This window comes from Chinchilla lanigera, unplaced genomic scaffold (genome assembly GCF_000276665.1).
Source record: "Chinchilla lanigera isolate Chin_1 unplaced genomic scaffold, ChiLan1.0 scaffold00012, whole genome shotgun sequence".
NCBI classification, from domain to species: domain Eukaryota; kingdom Metazoa; phylum Chordata; class Mammalia; order Rodentia; family Chinchillidae; genus Chinchilla; species Chinchilla lanigera.
Window position 1 is genome coordinate 25,150,428 of NW_004955413.1, and position 16,560 is coordinate 25,166,987.

A 16,560-nucleotide genomic window follows, 5' to 3' on the forward strand; every position below is an offset into this window, starting at 1 on the left:
TGCTCTACGGCGGGGATGGGCCACCCTCTCGCTACGCCTCCGGAGCCGAGGCCGTGTGTGCGCATGCGTGTGCGTGTGCGCGCTCGCGCCCGAGCCTCCAGAGCGAGAAGAACACGCAGCAAGCTGTCGGCACATCCTGCCAAGGCGGAAAGGTTAATTGTCACGCGCGATGCCAACAGACAGACCTCCGGCGGATTCATTTGGTTTTGTTTTGTGGTTATCTTTTTTTTACAACTTTAAATACGGAATATAAATAAATTTTACATTTAAAAAATAAAAGGAAAGCCCCCAAAAATATAATCACCAACTTTACAAACTGAAGGAAGCAGATCTGGGAGGGGGAAGGGAAGTGCAGGGGGAGGGGGAGCTCAGACCCCCACCCGAGGGGCCAGGGCTCTTTTCCCCCCTCCCCCGCCCACCTGCTGTGGTCCTGGGAGGAGCCAGCAGGCCAGACCCTAAGAACCCAAGGGGGGAGTGGGGGCGGGGCAAGAGGCTGTTCCCGCTCCCACACCTTGGCCTGGGCTTCTCACATCTGCCCTGAAGGGAACAGCTGGAGCAGAGGCCTGGGGAATGGAGGCGCGGACCCATACACCACTGGCTCACTCATGTCTGACTACTCCAGGCTGAAGGCTGGGGCAGGGGCACAGCTAGTCCACATGGAGCCTTTGTGTGAATTAGGAAAAGGATCCCTTTCCTCAGACACTTGACCTACATCTGCCAGAAACTGTCAGAATAAATAGATAAATGGGTCATATGTAGGGTGTGAACAGTGCTCCCTGCATGCAGTGCCCTTGTGCAGTCCACACTCTGCACAACCTTACATGGCAGTCTTGGCTGGGCTGGAATATGATGGCAGGTCTCCTACTGCCCTGGCCCCTGGTCTTCCGTCCTAGGGAAGAATGACTGGGGTCTCAATCAGGGGTCCAAGAGCCCATTGGCAGAACAGACCAAAGGGCCAGGGTGAGTGGAAGATGCAGGGTGGAGGTAGAGAAATGAAAGGAAATAGAGGAGGGAATGAATTAGGGTGGACAGGGGAGGCGGGGGTGCCCAGGTCGCCATCTGCTTTCACGCAAAGAGCAAACTTCATCTGTAACCCGCTGGAGGGGGCGCACGGGCACCTGCCCTGGCGAGGCGAGTCTGTCTCCGAGGATCTCAGCGAGGAAATGCAGGAAGCCGCGGAGCGCACAGAGCTGACAGGAGGGCGACGGCCTTCTGGGTGCCGGGAGAGGGGCTACCCCAGTCTGTGCTCCCCGTGTGGTCTCAGCCACCGGATGAGGCACCCGTCTGCCTGGAGGTGTCGTGTCCCCCAGCCGGCCGGCTCCTCGCGCAGCGCTCCTGGGGCCAGGCGTGGGGGACGGAACCCCGTCCCGCCAGTCTCTCTGCTCCTGTCCCTCGCTCTCCGGGTCAAGGGAGGTTGGAGCGATGGAGCTGAGTCCCGTTTGCTCCTTTGGCCCCAGGGCAGGGCTGCTGGCGGGGACTGACGCGGTGGGGGACAGATGCGCGGAGGGCGGGGGAGCACCATTGGCCGTCCGAATCAGGCATCGAGACAGACGGACGAGGGGGACGACATTATCACTCCAAGGACCCCATGGGGGCAATACAGAGAATACCATATTAAATAACCCTGTGGGCCAAGCAGAGGGACACGGGGTCAGAGATAGCCAAGGGTCCTGGGCTGACCCGCACTCACAGGCCACGTGCCAGGCCAGGGAGCTGGCACCAGGCAGCCCGCAGTGAGACCCAAACTGCTCTCGCTTGGGGTGAGAAGGGTACAGCCAGCCTGGGTCTCCAGGGCCCTCAGCCCCACCAGCCCTGCAGCCCAGGCCCCGGGTCAAGGGAAAGGAAACATGGGGCTCCAGCCTCGGTTTCCCCTCTAGACCTCACCTGCCCACATTCTCCTGCCGCCACCACTACGCTCCGAGGGTCTCTTTCAGCGCCTCCTTGTCATGCGTGTGCTTGAACTTGCGGTGCTTCCCTTTGGGGGGCCTGCGGACTCGAACTGTCCGGATGGCCACACGAGTTTGGGGCGTCCTGGCTGCTCGAGAAAGACAGAGAGCTTGTCAGCGCGTGGACGACCATGGGCCCCATCTCTTTTCACCAAGGCCTACTGTAACCTGGGCTAAGCCAAGGGACAGCAGAGGAGTCGGGGACCAGATCACCGGGGCTCCTATCCCATCTCCACTGTTCACCAGCTGTGTGTGCCTATGAGGAATTCCTGGTCCTCTGTGCCTCAGTGTCTCCATCTGTGAGATGGGTAGCAAGACGGCCCACATCACAGGATTGGTGGGAGGAGCACACGTGCTGGCAAAGTGCTTTGGGCAGTGCCTGACAGGCGGGTAGGGTTAAATGCGGCTTCCAATTTGTCATCATGACCCACGGACAGGTGGGGTTTATTTACTGCCCCTGAAACCTGGCCTGCACTCAACCTGTGCGATGAGAGAAGGAGGCAGATGCGGGGGCATGTCTGCTCCAGGTAGGAACCTTTAGGAGGTCCGACACTGACCAGCAGTGTGTGGGCCACACCAAGGCCAGGGACAGCGTCCCAGGTGGCCGATATCCTTGTCGCTGTGCTGGTCCAACTTCACATTACCCACACCTACTAACACGACTCCCCAGTCACACGTGAGCCCAGTCGGTCATTTCCAACGCGTTCATTTGAAGCTGTCCATGACCAGCCCCTTGGTGACGGACCAGCGGCAAGGACAGGACAGAGGCCGAGAGGCAGCCCTGCCTCTAGGCTCACTAGTAAGAGGTGAAGGCAAAAGGGTCCCTAACGACAGAAAGGCACTTACAATCAAAATTGTCACTTACCTGAGTTTTTTAAATGTTCACATAATTGTATTCAGTTAATAAATGATCCTTATGAGATACGGTTAAGGAAGAAAAGGCCCAAAGGACCCAGAACGTGTTTGTCACTACAAACCCTGGTTCTCAGCTCCCTTGACCTCTGCTCAAGGGACCTCGCTCTCCATACAGAAGGACCAGCCCACAGGGCACCCTGCAGGGCTAAAACACAAAAACCCTGAGAAGTTTGTACCAGCAGGGCACAGGCCCGGCACCTAGCGCTCTGGGAGGCTGAAGCAGGACTGCAAGTCAGAGCCCAGCCTCGGCAACTGAGTGACATAGTGAGACCCTGTCTCAAGATAAAGAATGTAAAAAGGGCTGGGGAAGTAGCTCATTGCGAAGGGCGTGAGTTCAATGCCCAGTACTAAAAAAAAAAAAAGGAAAGATGGAAGGGAGGGAGAGAAGGAAGAAGGGAGGAAGGAAGAAAGAGAGAAAAAAGAAAAAAAATCTGCAAGAAGGTGAGAGCCAGCGAGAGCCAAGAACAGAACTGTGGGACTCCTGGTTCCAGCCACATCCCTGCCTGGGTCAGGCCGTGTGGCCTTGGGCAAGAGAACGTCGCCTCTGGGCCTCAGGCGCCTGCTCTGTAAAATGGGTCAGATCAACTCCAGCTGTGAACTCCAGTTCCACTCATCCCCCTGCTGAATGCATGAACCTCATCAGTCACACTTCCTTGCACACACCTCCACTGACGGGGAGCTCACTGCCTCCCAAATCCATTATGGAGCCTGGACTGATCACCAGCTTTTCCATCCTCGTTCCCCCAGTTAAGGCCACAAGCAATTAAGGTGAGTCCTCATCCCCAGAGCAAGTTGTCTAATATCTGAAGATGATGCGCATGGAGCCTTCGCTTGTCCAGATCTTAGTTCTTCCTACCATTCCAGGCACGCGTTCCCCCAAGCAGGGGGCCGCAGTGGTCACACTGGGAATGGCGCTGCTCTTGGCAGGGCGGCCGGGACAGACCTCTTGAAAGAGGCAACTTCAGAGCTGAGGCCCAGAGAAAGAGAATGAGCCAGGCTCACGAAGAGCTGAGAGAAACATGGTCCAGAGACCAGTGTGTGCAAACGCCCCGGGGCAGAAACTCACTCAGCCACTCAAGGACACAGCCCAGTAAGGGTGGCATAAGTGAAGGGGATTGGTTGCTGTGCGGGCCAGAAGGCCAGCTGGGGGCTACATTCTCAGTGTAGGGCCTTTAGCCCAAGGTGGGGAGTCTAGATGTACCCGCTGGCTCCCAGCTGCTGTAGGAAAAAGAGGCTGTGGTAAGCAATTCAGAGTGACCCCAGGAAGGAGGTTACCTCGCTGCTCCTGGGAAGCCCCCTGGCTTCGGGTCGCAGGCCGAGCAGACACCACCGTCTCACACTTGCAGGCCAGGTGGTCCTCCAAGGTCACCGTGGCCTTCTTGAAGGTCGGCTTCCCCCGCAAGATCTCGATCTTCCTCACCTGGAAAACAGGACACCACACCTCTCTGTAGAGGTCCAAGCCTGCGCCCGCCTGAGGCAGAGCTTTCCTCGAAAGCCCAGAGCTGGCCTGCTCGCCACTGCTGCGGCCCAAACAATAGCAGGGCCTTGCCCTCTGCCCCTCTCGGAGCTTTTCCATCAAAACAAGCCCTCCAACCTGGCCTCCGGCTTTGCCGCAGCCCCAGGCCCCCCAGAGAGCGAGAAAGGCATTTCCGGGTTGCGCATGGGGCCCGCGGTGTCCTCATTCCTGGAACGCCAGCAGCCAAGGCCAGGGGCTGAGGCAGAAGCGGCTGGCAGTCTGAAAGGAAGGGGGGGCTTCATCTAGGAGGGCGACAGGAAACGGAGGTCAGGTGTCCATCCATAGAGCTGGAAGCCTTGGGGACAGGACATACAGTGGCAGCGGGCGGCCAGCTGGACAGGGACATTTGTAATTTCACGCACAGGGCGCAGGCCAGGGATGGAAGGTGGGCAGGGTGCGGGGCACGGGCAAGTAGTGATGCATTCGGCCAGGGCCGGCCCTGACCCCCCAGCATGGACCCGGCAGCACAGCCAACCCACATGGGCGCAGGGGCCCTCGGGTGCAGAAGCCTGTCTACGTGATCAGAAGATATGCCCAGCCCACCACGTGCCTGGGGCTCCGTGGCACAGCCTTGGGACCAACGTCCCTGTGCCCACTTCCTCCAGAAAAGAGGCGGCCTGGCACTGACCATTTGCTGGGGTGGGGATGGGGCGGTCCTGGCTCCCGTGTCAGGCCTGGTCCTTGATGGAAGCACAGCTTGCCAAGGTGACACAAGCAGGTGGCAGTGCGCACAGCCCTGCCCGAATCTTCCTCTGAGAGCCCCAAATACTGGGGAGCTGTGCAGGGCACTTGAGGTGTCAGATCCTGGCAGACTCCCCAAGGGGCTTTTGTGGGATTTCAGCCCTGGGGAGAGCTGGGCAGCGCCCACACCCTGCCCGAAGTGGAAAAGCTCTGCCTGTGGCTCTCAGTGACCATAACCTGGACCACCTTGGAGGACAAATGGTGCAGAGCCCAGGACACCCCGGGAGACCCCCCTCACACACACACCAACACGGAAGCCGGGGGACGGGGCCTCGTACCTGCACAGGTCGCAGCTGCACCTGCGTGGGCCGGCACTGCACGTTGCGGTTGTTGCAGCAGCCGGAGCAGCGCTGCACCTCCACGCAGGGCGGCCACACCAGGAAGTTGGCGTTGGTGCGGTCGATGAGGTTCCGCGAGATCTGGAACACCTCCGTGCGCGTCTTGCACTCGGCGATCATGGCCGGCTCGGCCACCGTCAAGGAACCTGCGGGAGGGGAACCTGGTCAGTGTCACTCACATACAGAGAAACTGAGGCTCGGAGAAGCCACCCACGTCACAGACCCAAGCAGTGGAGCTAAGGGACCTGACTTGTACCTGTAGGGTGCCTCGGCCACATCTGCAGAGTTTTGGAGACCTCGAGTGGGCAAAGGATAGGAGGCCTCAGCAAGCTTCTCAGGGGCCTAATCATCTAGGAGCTCCCTGGCTCCATCAGTTCTAAGCTGTGTGACTTCATCTACTTCTTTACCCTCTCTGGGCTCTTGCTTACAGTTCTCTGAAACTGACTGATGACATTCACCTCTAGGGACAGAGGAAGGAACAGTAAGAAGAAAAGCTCTCTATTTAGGAGACCTTATCATGACACCGGGGTGTAATGACTAACGCCGAGGCTGGTCACACAGTCCTGGCTGGCTGAGCCCTGAGTGTGGGGGAAGGGAGTCTGGGCTGTCCTGGAGTCACACTCCCCTTCTGCTCCGGGTCCCAAACTTTGAGGGGCCACTACTGGGGCACTGGGTCTTACCCAGGCTCCTCCTCCCACGAGATGAGCCTTCAGCCTCGCGTGCTGAGTGGGCCCGGGTCACGTTCAGGTCCAGCTCGGCCCCATCTTCATCTGCAGGAGAAAGCATTGGATGCTGCTCTGTGGGACGGGTGGATGACTGTTCAGGGTTCCCACAGGGCTCCAGGCAGCATGAGGACCACTCTTCGCACCCCAAGAATAGCCCCTCAGTTTTCCAGGCTCCTGGCCCTAAAGGAAACCCCAGGTGGCCATGCTTGGGAGTGCTGCAGCCTGGCTGCCTCTTCGGGGTGCCCCCACCCCCACTCTGGGTTCTTCAGCCATATTTCTGGCCAGAACCCATATCCATGGAGTTAAAAATAACCGTTCCCCTTTGCTACTGTAAGTGAACCCTCCTTGGCCTCCAGGGTGGGGCGAGGCCCCAGCACTGCAGCAGGCCGGTTCCCAGTGCCCCTCCGCCCCAGCGTTCCCATAGGAAGTGCTGAATGGAGAAATTCCCAGAATCCCCAGGGGGGCAGCAGGCCCTGATCACAGCCGCTCTGGAGCCCGGACAATGGCCGTGCAGGGCTGGGGAGAGAGAGGGCGGAGGGGACAAGGGTGGTAACTAAAGGCAGAGAAGGGGTTGGAGACCCTGCGCCACGTGCCCTGCTAGGCCTGGGCTGTACCCTTGTTGTCAGCCTCTGTCTCCTTTCCTTCCTTTCTCTAAGCTCTCCAGGCTGGACAGCTCTCACCTTAGTGCCATCAACACTCCTTAGGGACCTCATCCCGCTCTAGAGATGGTGGCCAGAGTGAGGCTGGGGGAAGAGGCTTTTATTTTTAGTACTAGAACTCAAACTCAGAACCTCATGCTTGCCAGGAAGGCGCTGTGCCACAGAGCTATATTCCATGGGGAGGAGGCTTTGAGCTTAAACTCGAAGGTAGATGGCCCCTTCCGTCTCTCTCTTGGAGGGAGGGGCCCCCAAGCCAACTCAGGGGTCCAGGGGACAAGCCCAGGCCACCTCCCCTGGCACCAAGAGCTCACACCTCACCCTAGCCCATGTGCTGGTCAAAGACAAAGGCCTCTGCAGGCTGCTATCCATTGTCTGGGATCCCATGGGATCCTGTTTGGAGAAGACCGTCCTGCAGTATAGCCTGTGACTGGTCAACTTCCGCTGGACTGCTTCCACGTCAGTGTGTCTGTCTGTCCCTCTCCCTTCCTTTCTCCCTGCCATCTCTGGAATGTCCCTGGTGGGGAGGAGATGGGGGGAAAGATGGGCTTTGTGGAAAGGTTAAGTTGATTAGGAAAAAATAGCCACATGGCTGCCTCGGAACAGGCCCGCTATTGAAAAGCTCACGTCCAAGATCCTGACCCCCACCAGGGGCGTGGAGGGGCCGGCCAAGGGTGGCGGGGGCCTTGGAAAGAGACGGCAGAAAAGCTAAATTTGGAAGTTGCCCCATTGTGTGGCCAGGGTTGGCCAGTCGGGCACCGGGTGGAGGTGGTGGGAGACGCTGGGTGGGGGCCCTGGTACACAATAGGTGGGCCCAGCTGGGGCCCCCTCCGGCCTGCCTCACCGCCCCCCAGTGCAGGCAGGATTGAAAGGGCCCGGGAATGCTTTTGAGAAGGAGCCAGGGGCCCAACGGGGAGAGGAGACAAAGGCAGGAAACGCTGCTCCCCCGTAGATAGCGTCTGGGCAAGGATTACAAAGTGACAAAGAGACAGAACCCCAGAGGGAAGGGGGCCCGGGGGTGCAGGGGGGTGCGGACCGGGGCTCCGGGGACCAGGCCAGAGGTGAGAATAGAATGGAATTTGCTCTGAAGACAGCGTTTATAAATACATTCCCAGCCCAGCCCGCCGGCCCCGCCACGTGTGTGCCACTAAGCACGTGCCCGCTCGCTGAGCTTGCGCTTGGGCACAGGCAGGGCTGCAGGCCGGTCCAGGCCAGGTGTCCCCAAGAGACCTCGCAGACTGGGCCCTCGGCCAGAGGGGCAGGGAGATGGCTCCTCAGGCACCACCCTGCCTGACTGTGCCCGCACCTGGAGAGACACTCAGCAGAGGCCCTGGGCACCTTCTCCCTTCCTGCCCTGCCCCAGCACCCCACCCTCTGCACCACGCCAGAGCCACACAGGGGTGCTTCTGCTGCTGCACCCCAGGTCCCAGATACCGCCCCGTCTGCCTCCTGAGCCCGCCCTGGGTGGGTGTAGGGGGGCCAACCACGGGACCCTAGTTCTCTGGACATCCATGGAGGGCGGGCCTTGCCCTGCCCTTCCAGGATCCCCTCAGGCCCAGTGGAGGCCACAGTGCTGGAAGATTCGATTTACCTACGGAGTCTCCGTGCAGCAGGCGCTGGAGGTCGTCAAAGGAGCGGATGGACTGGTCACTCAGCATCTCATAGAGTTCCTCAGGAATGGGGTCCCCCTGCCAGGCAGACACCAGGGGGCTGGGTGAGCTGGGGTGGTCTTCCCCAGCCACCAACTTTCTCCACAGAAACTTCCTACAGGGCCCCTTCAGGCTGGGGCAGGCAGGATCTGGGCTGACAACCACCGGGAGCCTGGGGACCTGAACCTCCGAAACCCAGCTCTGAAACCACCCTGGCTCCACCCTGCAGCCAGGAACCCCAGCTTGATGCCAGCGAGACCTGCCTGTCAACCTCAACTACCAGTCCTGGGGAGGATCCAGCAACCCAATTCCTTTCTGCCTCTCCCACATCTGAAAGCTAAGGACAGCTGATTAGTATCACGGGTGGTCTACATACCCCCATTCTACAGAGGAGAAAATAGAGGCTCAATTAGTGAACACCCTCTGCCCAGAGACCACTACTACGTGGAAGCTCACTGCAGCCCAGGCCCTTGTGACAACAGAGCCCGCATCCCAGCCTCCTGGAAACAAGGGGTACGTAACAATTCCTGCGGAGCCCTATGGGCTTGGGAGGCCACGTGTGCCAGCCATGCCTGCGTAGACTCTCACCCAAAAGAGAGGAGGGAATCCTCAGCCCCAGCCGGGAAACCTGAACGCTTACCCATGCCCATGCCCAGCCAAACCCTATTTTTAGAGTCCCTCTGGCCTGTCACCAAACACACTTGAAACTTAATAAGCACTTTAACAGGCCCCGCTCAGTGCCGGGCTTCCTCCAGGGAAACCACAGGTCCTGCAATAACATGAGAGTGGCCTGATAGGAAGGGCCCCACTGCGTGCCCCGCGATTCTGGGAGACGCGAGAGGAGGAGAAGGCCCATCGCCAGCCGCCACGGCCACACACCCGGAGGCTCTGCCCCGACCAGCTGCACACATAGGCCCCGCGGCCCGGGGGAGGCCAGAGGGCACCAACACTGGGGCACACCACACCGTGCCTCAGTTTCCCTGAATGAGAGGAGGAAGCCCTGCCCTTCTCTGTTCACTGAGCATCTCTGGGACGAGAGTCGGGAAGCTGAGCTCCTCCTGCAGGGGCGCTGTCTCCCACTGCCAGGGGCAGGGGAGCATCTCAGTTCCCCAAAGCCGTGTGGGGCGCGGCTGTGCCGCTCTGGCCCCCACCGTGGGCTGGGAGCTGTGAGAGCCAGGGCCTGGGTGGACAAGACCCCTGTGAAAGCTCTTTCCCGAAACCCCTCCTCGATTGTGGCGCTGGCAGCCCCTCAGGTGCCCCAGTGGCCCCGGCTGTACCACCGGCTGGGATGTGCAGGACGGAGGAAGGGTGCAGCCCAGCCCCTCACTTTTGTCCCACCTTCCCCCACACCCCAGACTTCCTCCCCTCGCCCGAGATCACACTTTTGACATTCTCTGAATGTTGACCAGGCACCCAATTCAAGGGACAGAAGGCTGGCAGCTGGTGTCCAGGGAAGGCCACTGCCCTGAATTTTGTCCAACACAGAACTGATGGTTCACAGAACACTGTAACTGCTGTGTGACCTGAGGTTGGTCACTACCCGTCTCTGGTCCTCACTCTCACCTGTCCATCAAGGGGGATGAAAAATATTCCATTTGATTCTAATGCTGCCTGGGCGTAGCAGTAGCGGCAGAGGAAAGACAAAGTGGGGGTGCCCAGCCTGGCCACTCTCAGTCACTCCCAGGAGGGGAATAAGGAGTATCGGTGGAGTAATGATTCAAGTGACCTCCAGGGGTGGGGCCAGAAGGCGAAATGGCACTTGGTGCTTGTGCCAAGATCTGCATGCCCACTGGAGAACTGGCTGTGGCTGCCAGTTCGGGCAAAACAAGCAGACCTCAAAGAGGGCCACTAGGGGCCCCACATCCCAGCACACGATGCAGAGGAGCTGACTTGCAGGAACACGCTCGAGGCCTAGGAGGCTGAATGGAGAAAGACTATGGAGGTGGGGAACGCACACAGTAGGTGCTCAATAAACGCTGGTAAAATTAGTGCAGGACCCTATACCATCTCCCTGGGGTCCTCTCCAATGTAATTCTCCCACCCTCTCTACCAGGAGGGCCAGCTGGATGTTCTTCGCCCACACCCTGGCAAATCCTCTCAAGTAGGGAAGCCATTCCTATGCCTGCTGCTGGTGGCCAGGCCACTAGATGCCCAGCATCCACCCCAAACCCCATATTGGACAACGATACGACGATACCACACCTCACATTCACCAACCACTGACCACAGCCAGGTACTGGCTGAGCAAAATGCAGTACAAACCGCCCATCCTAAAAAGCGGGCAGTTTTTGTTTTTGTCTTTTTGAGACAGGGTCTCCCTATGCAGTTCAGGCTGGCCTCAACCTCATAACGATCCTCCAGGCCACCACACCTGGCCTGGCTGGCGCCATTTTTATCCCTATCTTCCAAATGAAACAACTGAGGCTTCGAGAAATTAAGTAAGTAGCCACAGGTCTAGATGACCAGCTGGATCCTTCTCAGGCCCCAGAATGCGCCCCTTTTTCTGCCCCTCATGGAGTGCTGCTTCTCCATTCCAGTGCCACTGGTCCTGGGCACCGTCAAGGCCCCCGTCTTCTCTTTACTCCCACGGTAAAGAGCAGTGATAAGACACCAGCACGGTCTGAAGACACTTTTGGAGACCACAACCAAGAGGCATACTCTGATCTAGCAGGAGAGGCAGGAACACTGCTCAATTCCCCCAGCGCCTAGCAATGTGCTGCAAAATAAAGCCTCGCTGGTCTCAAATATCAAAAGCACAGAGGTTGGGAAACCCTGCGGCAGACAAGGGCAAGGCCTTCGGATGCCAGGGGAACCTGGACCGTCAAGGCAGATCCTTCAACCGTCAAAAATCTCACCTTCTTCATTTTGGAAATGGGGCTAAGAACACCTCGCCAGGGGTTATTTCGAGGCATAATCACAGGCAGCTGAGAACCCAGCAAATAACGAGTGCTTTGCGAGTTGTCGCTGTCACTGTGATTCCTTCTTTCAGCACGGCACCTTTGAGAGCAGCAGCAAGTGGCACAGGTGCCCTGGGACATTTTCAAGGCTGTCAGTGGGTGGGTGGAGAGCTGCATGATTATAGGAGGGTGCGTGACTGCACTGTACCCTATGGGGCCACAGGAAATGGTGCCCTGTCCCACTGACACCAGCTGATCTTGTGTGGGTTGAAGGGTCCCTTCCGGGTGGGGCTGGAGGAGGTGACAGTGGGGGCAGCCAGCCTGTGGTCAGCTCCAGGATGCGATGCCCTGGGGACCCTTGCAGGACACCTGTTTAGAGTCACAACCCGCACTGGGCGTAGGAGGGCAAACAGCTCTGAGCCCTGCTTTCCTGGTCACAGGATCTGGAGGCCTCTAGGTGGGCACCACAGACAAGAAAAAGGGAGAAGACCCTGAAGAAGCTGCCCTAGATCTCAGGTCTGGGGCTGCTGGCAGGGTGAGGGCGTGGTGAGGAAGCAGTTGGGGCAAAGCCAGCCCTGGGAGCCAAGGCAAACAGCCTGCTCCCCGCCCTACCCCCAACGCCAGCTGCAGGAGGCAGGAAGGGCACGAGCAAGCGTGAGGCCAGGTGAGTTACCTGCTCCCAAGCAGGCTGGCAGATCAAAGGGGCTTGAACCCCACCCTCCACCTGGGCCCCAGTGCACACACGAGAAGGCACATGCGCGCGCGCACACACACACACACACACACACACGCCCCAGCAACCAGGGGCGGTGTCTGCGCTGGCAGAAAGAGAAGTTGACAGGGCCTCCTCACGCCTGCCTGCCTGCCTGCCTGCCTGGGCTCTCAGGCCTTATTTAGATCAGAGGCCAAAGCCAAACCCTTGAAGAAGCCCTCTCCGGGCAGACCACAGAAGCAATTTCACACCAGCTTTTCCCACCAGCAGTTCCCTTCCTCACGGCTCCTGGGACTCTCCCTCCTGCTCAGCCTCCCTTCCTCCAGCAGCCCAACCCACCCACCTTCCCATCTCTTGCTAGAGCAAGAAAAAACATCAGAGCAGGAAGAGCTCAGCAGCAGTGTACAATCCTGGCAGCCCACTGTGATCACTGCCCCCGCCCCAACTCCGAGGCAGGTAACCGCATCCCGGGAGCTCTCGGCTCACCCAACCTGCTCAGGTTTGTTTTAGGTGGCAGAAACCAAAGCCCAGCTATAGAGACACTGCCTGATTCTTCTTCCCTCTGTGTCTTCCTCTCTGTCCTTTCCAGTCCCTGACAGTCCAAGTCCCAAGACAGGGAGGAGGAACACATGCTTGCCTTCCAGTGGTGGGAGACCTCAGCAGACAGATGCCGGCAGGAGGGCAGCATTCGCTGTCCTGGCCACACTTACTGTTCAATCTCCAGGCACCGTGGTGGGGACGTGGGGACCCAGAGCAAAGCACTCTAGTGCAGTTTGCAGTCCCGTGGAGGAAGACAGATAATAAACAGCAGAATCAACCAGAAAATGAAAAGAGTGGCCACAGAAAGAACATCTGAAGAGGGGAAGAGAAGACTGTGAGGGACTTACAGTAAACACCTTGAGCTAATCTCAGACACATTTCCTGGCTCTTGCACCAGAGTCTCCAAATTCTGTTTGACCTTGACCTTGCACACCTCCAGGACTCGGGGATGCAGCCAAATTGCTTTCCCATCCCCTGAGGCCATCAGCAGACCAGGAAGAAGCTGGGTAGTTAGAAGCTGTGGGGCCCCCACTCGGCTTCCCGGCAGAAGGGTGCTCAGCCAGAAGAACATCACATGACAGTGGGAGTCACCTTCCGGGAAGCCAGCTCAGCTGATGGGGATGGGACCTGGGTGGCCTCTGCAGACCCTGGGCTGACCCCGCCCCACAGCTCCCACCCTCCTTCCCGGCTGCTGAGGCCTCCACCAGATTCAGTGCAAGCATGCTCAAGGGCATGCGCAGCTCCAGGGCCACCCCCTGCAGCAAACGCTCCCTGAGTTTCCCTAGCTGTACTGGCAACTAGGAGGTGGCTCTCACACTGCCGTGTAGTCCCCTTCCCCCAGGGCCGCAGAAGCTTGTGCAGGATTATTTTTAAAAAACGCTTCACAAACTGCAAAGCTGCAGATACAATAGCCAGGCCCTGCAGGGGTGTGGTCCAGGCTGCTGGGACTCAACTGAAAAGAAAAGCTGAGTTTCAGCACCCTGGCCTCCACCCCAAACGCACACATGAGGTGTGGGAGAGTAGAGGTGCTAGAGAATGGGGGGGTGGGGGCTGTCCCAAGCACCAGGGATCAGCCAAAAGGGAAACAACTCGGGCTGGGAGCAACCTCATCAGTGGCCCGCAGCATCCCTGCTGTCCAAGAGATTCACAGGTGGGCCCCTTGAAAGGAGAAATGCTCCAGACAGCCCCTGCCCTTCAGCTAAATCTGCGCCATTTTCAGCCACATGGGAGTGGTTCAAAAAAACAATCTCAGAGAAGTAAGGTTTGAGGGGCACGAAAACTGCTCTGACCAGGCAAAAAGAAAAACGGTAAGGGCCAGGGATATATAGGTCAGCGGCACAAACGCCTGCCTGGCAAGCGCAAGGTCGTGAGTTCAATTCCCAGTACCGAAAAAGAAAGAAAGGAAGGTGATAAGAAAAGACTGCTGTGGTGCCAGGACCTAACAGCAGAGCTGTATTTCCTCCTAGGACCCCAGGAAGGAAATGGGGTCGTTACAGAGGCGGCGAGGTGCCAGGGCCCACCTGTTGCGTGGGGGCGGGCACCTGGCGCCGAGTGTACCGGGGCGGTACGTGCCTATGTACGTGCGTGGGTGTGCGCACACGTGTACTCAGGCTTCGTGTGCAGCGGCCATGCGTGCGTTCGTGTGCGGTGCGCGCGCGTGTGTCCCGCGTGTGCACGGGCGTGGCGGCGGCGGCGGCGGGCGCGCGACCTGGCCACGGTAGTGCGTGCCCGTCGCTCTGCGCGCCCGCCCGCCGGAGCGCAACATCGCCTCCGGCCAGGAGTGTGCATGCGTGGGGTGAGTGAGCGAGTCGGGGGCCGGGCGGGGTGGGCTGTGGAGTGCAGCCGCGGGGCGCCGCCGTTCCCAGGACGCCCTGGCACCGGGCCAGCCCCCAGGTCCCACGGCAAGGCGGCAGCTGGAGCCGGCCGGGGCCCCCTTCCCCAACAGCTGGCTGCGACCCGGGTGGCTGCGGGAGAGGCGGGGAGACGGCGTCGCAAGGGGCCTGCAGGCTGCCGGGCCAAGCCCCGCGTCCTCCCTCCCGGGTGCGGGCCGCGGGGGGCGGCCGCGGAAGGGCGGGGCCCCAGGGCGGGCGGCCGGCGGCCCTCGAGGAGCCCCGAGAACAAAAGGAGACGGAGACGGCTCCTCCGTGGTCAAAACAACCTGCGCTGGCGGCGGCCCAAGGCCTGGCCGCAGCCTCAGAGCCCAGCGCCTTAACCCCTTCGCCGCCGCCTCCCGCTTCCTGCGCCTGGCTGGAGGCCGAAAGGGCTGGCCCTGCCGGGACCCGCCAGGCGCGGGCTGCGGGTGGAGGCGGGACTGGACCCGGGCTCGCCGCGCTCGCGCCGCCCTCGCCTCCCGCACCTCGCCTGCCCGGCCCCGCCCCCTTCCCACCTGGATTCCGGGTAGACTTGCCAACTCACTGCTACGTGAGGCCAGGAGGGGTGGCGGCACCGATCCGACCTGATCGCTCCGCAGACGTTCCCGTGCCCCACCTCGCTGTCAGCTAGGTTTTGGCAGGCGGCGCGCTCCCTCCGCACCCTCCATGCGGGGGAAGAGGGTCGCTTCCTCTCGCGGGGCGCGGGCGCAGGTATGGTGGGCCTCAGGCACACTCCGCCCTGACAGCTGGATTTTTGGAGTCTCGGGTCCTCCTCTCACCCCATGCGCGCCCGAAGACCACCGGCGCATGCCTGCCTGCCCTTTCTCTCTGGGACCCCTGCGCCCAAGCCACAAACAGCTCCTGGGGTGTACTCGAGCGTGGGGCATGCCCTGCGTGGCCCGAGGTGCCCGTCCTAATCCAGAACAGAAGCCTGGGCGACACCTGAGCCTTCGCCAAAGATCGGCATGGATGTCACGGGTGCGCGAGCTCACACCTCCCGAGCGGGGTGGGTCTTGGACAGACGCGAAGGCCACCTTGGAGCCGACGTGGGTTTGAAAGGACTAGCCGCCTTCTGCGCCCTGGGCACCACCCCACTTCTCCCCCACCCGGGAAGGAGCTGATACTCGGGTTCCTGAGGGAGGGGGTAGGGCTCCCCCCACACCCTCCCCAGACGCTAGGAAGCTCCGGAATCTGGGTTCGCCCCTTGGGAAGAAACCGCCGCTGCCCCTTCCCCTTAGAGTCTGGCATCTCTGGACCTTGCCTCCTAGCCCTCAGGGGCGCGCACAGCGCCAGGCTCACAAGCTGCAGGAGTCCAAAGTTCACCGCAGGAGGAAAGGGGGCGGCCAAGCGTGGGGGTGGGAGAACAGCCCCCGCCGCCGTCGCAACTCACCTCGGCGCTGACCAGACGCAGGTAGCAGCAGAGAGACAGGAAGAGCGCCCAGCAGCGATTCATGCCGACTCCGGGCCCGGCCCCGCGGGGCCCCGGACGCGTAGACCGAGCGCGCCGCCCCCGCGGCCAGGGTGGGGGGCTGGGGAGGAGAGTGGGCTCCGCTCGGGTCCGCGGTGATCAGGAGCTCAGGCCGCTGCAGCCGCCGCCGCGGCTCACCCGCATGGCCCCTGGGCGCCGCCGCCCGCGGCCCCGGCTCCGTCGCTGGGGGGCTGGGGATGACCACGGTCGGAGACTGCTACCTGGGCGGATCCCGAGCCCGCGCGAGCATCCACGGCCGGGGGGCTGCGTCGCGAACCAGCCGAGGCGTCTAGCCGTGTGGGGGCGCGCAGGGTACTCCAACCTCCGAGAGGAAAAGGAACACGCCAGGCAGGCGATGGTTCGTCTTCACTCGCCGGCTGAAGGCGTTTTCCTCTGCCCGCTGGCTTAGCTTTTTTGCAACATTTTCTGGATAGGTCTCCCAAATCAGAAAGCTCTAGGCTGGGCACCTCAAAGCCCAAATCTCCCCCAAAAAACTTTTTCCAAAGTTGTCTTTGCAGCTGCGGCTCGAGCACCCGGGCAGAGAGAGGTGCAAACTCCCGCCCGGGCCGGCGGGGGGGCGGGCGGG

General features: G+C 60.4%; 1 protein-coding gene and 1 long non-coding RNA gene across 2 annotated transcripts in view; one reads left to right on the forward strand and one right to left on the reverse strand.

The window, feature by feature from the left end:
* Positions 1 to 274: 274 nt before the first annotated feature.
* Pdgfb (platelet-derived growth factor beta polypeptide) lies at positions 275 to 16,560 on the reverse strand (the record flags this gene model as incomplete). The annotated part of the gene is given in 7 exon segments (XM_005379284.2): positions 275 to 1,624; positions 1,885 to 2,035; positions 4,137 to 4,281; positions 5,397 to 5,602; positions 6,137 to 6,226; positions 8,429 to 8,525; positions 15,897 to 16,560. Coding segments are annotated over 6 exon segments (726 nt in total). The 3' UTR covers positions 275 to 1,624; positions 1,885 to 1,910.
* LOC102027832 overlaps positions 13,988 to 16,560 on the forward strand; it is a 43,990-nt gene continuing 41,417 nt past the window's right edge. The window contains exon 1 of the long non-coding RNA XR_260110.2: positions 13,988 to 14,430. This is a non-coding gene — a long non-coding RNA (uncharacterized LOC102027832). The remainder of the gene's footprint in view (positions 14,431 to 16,560) is intronic.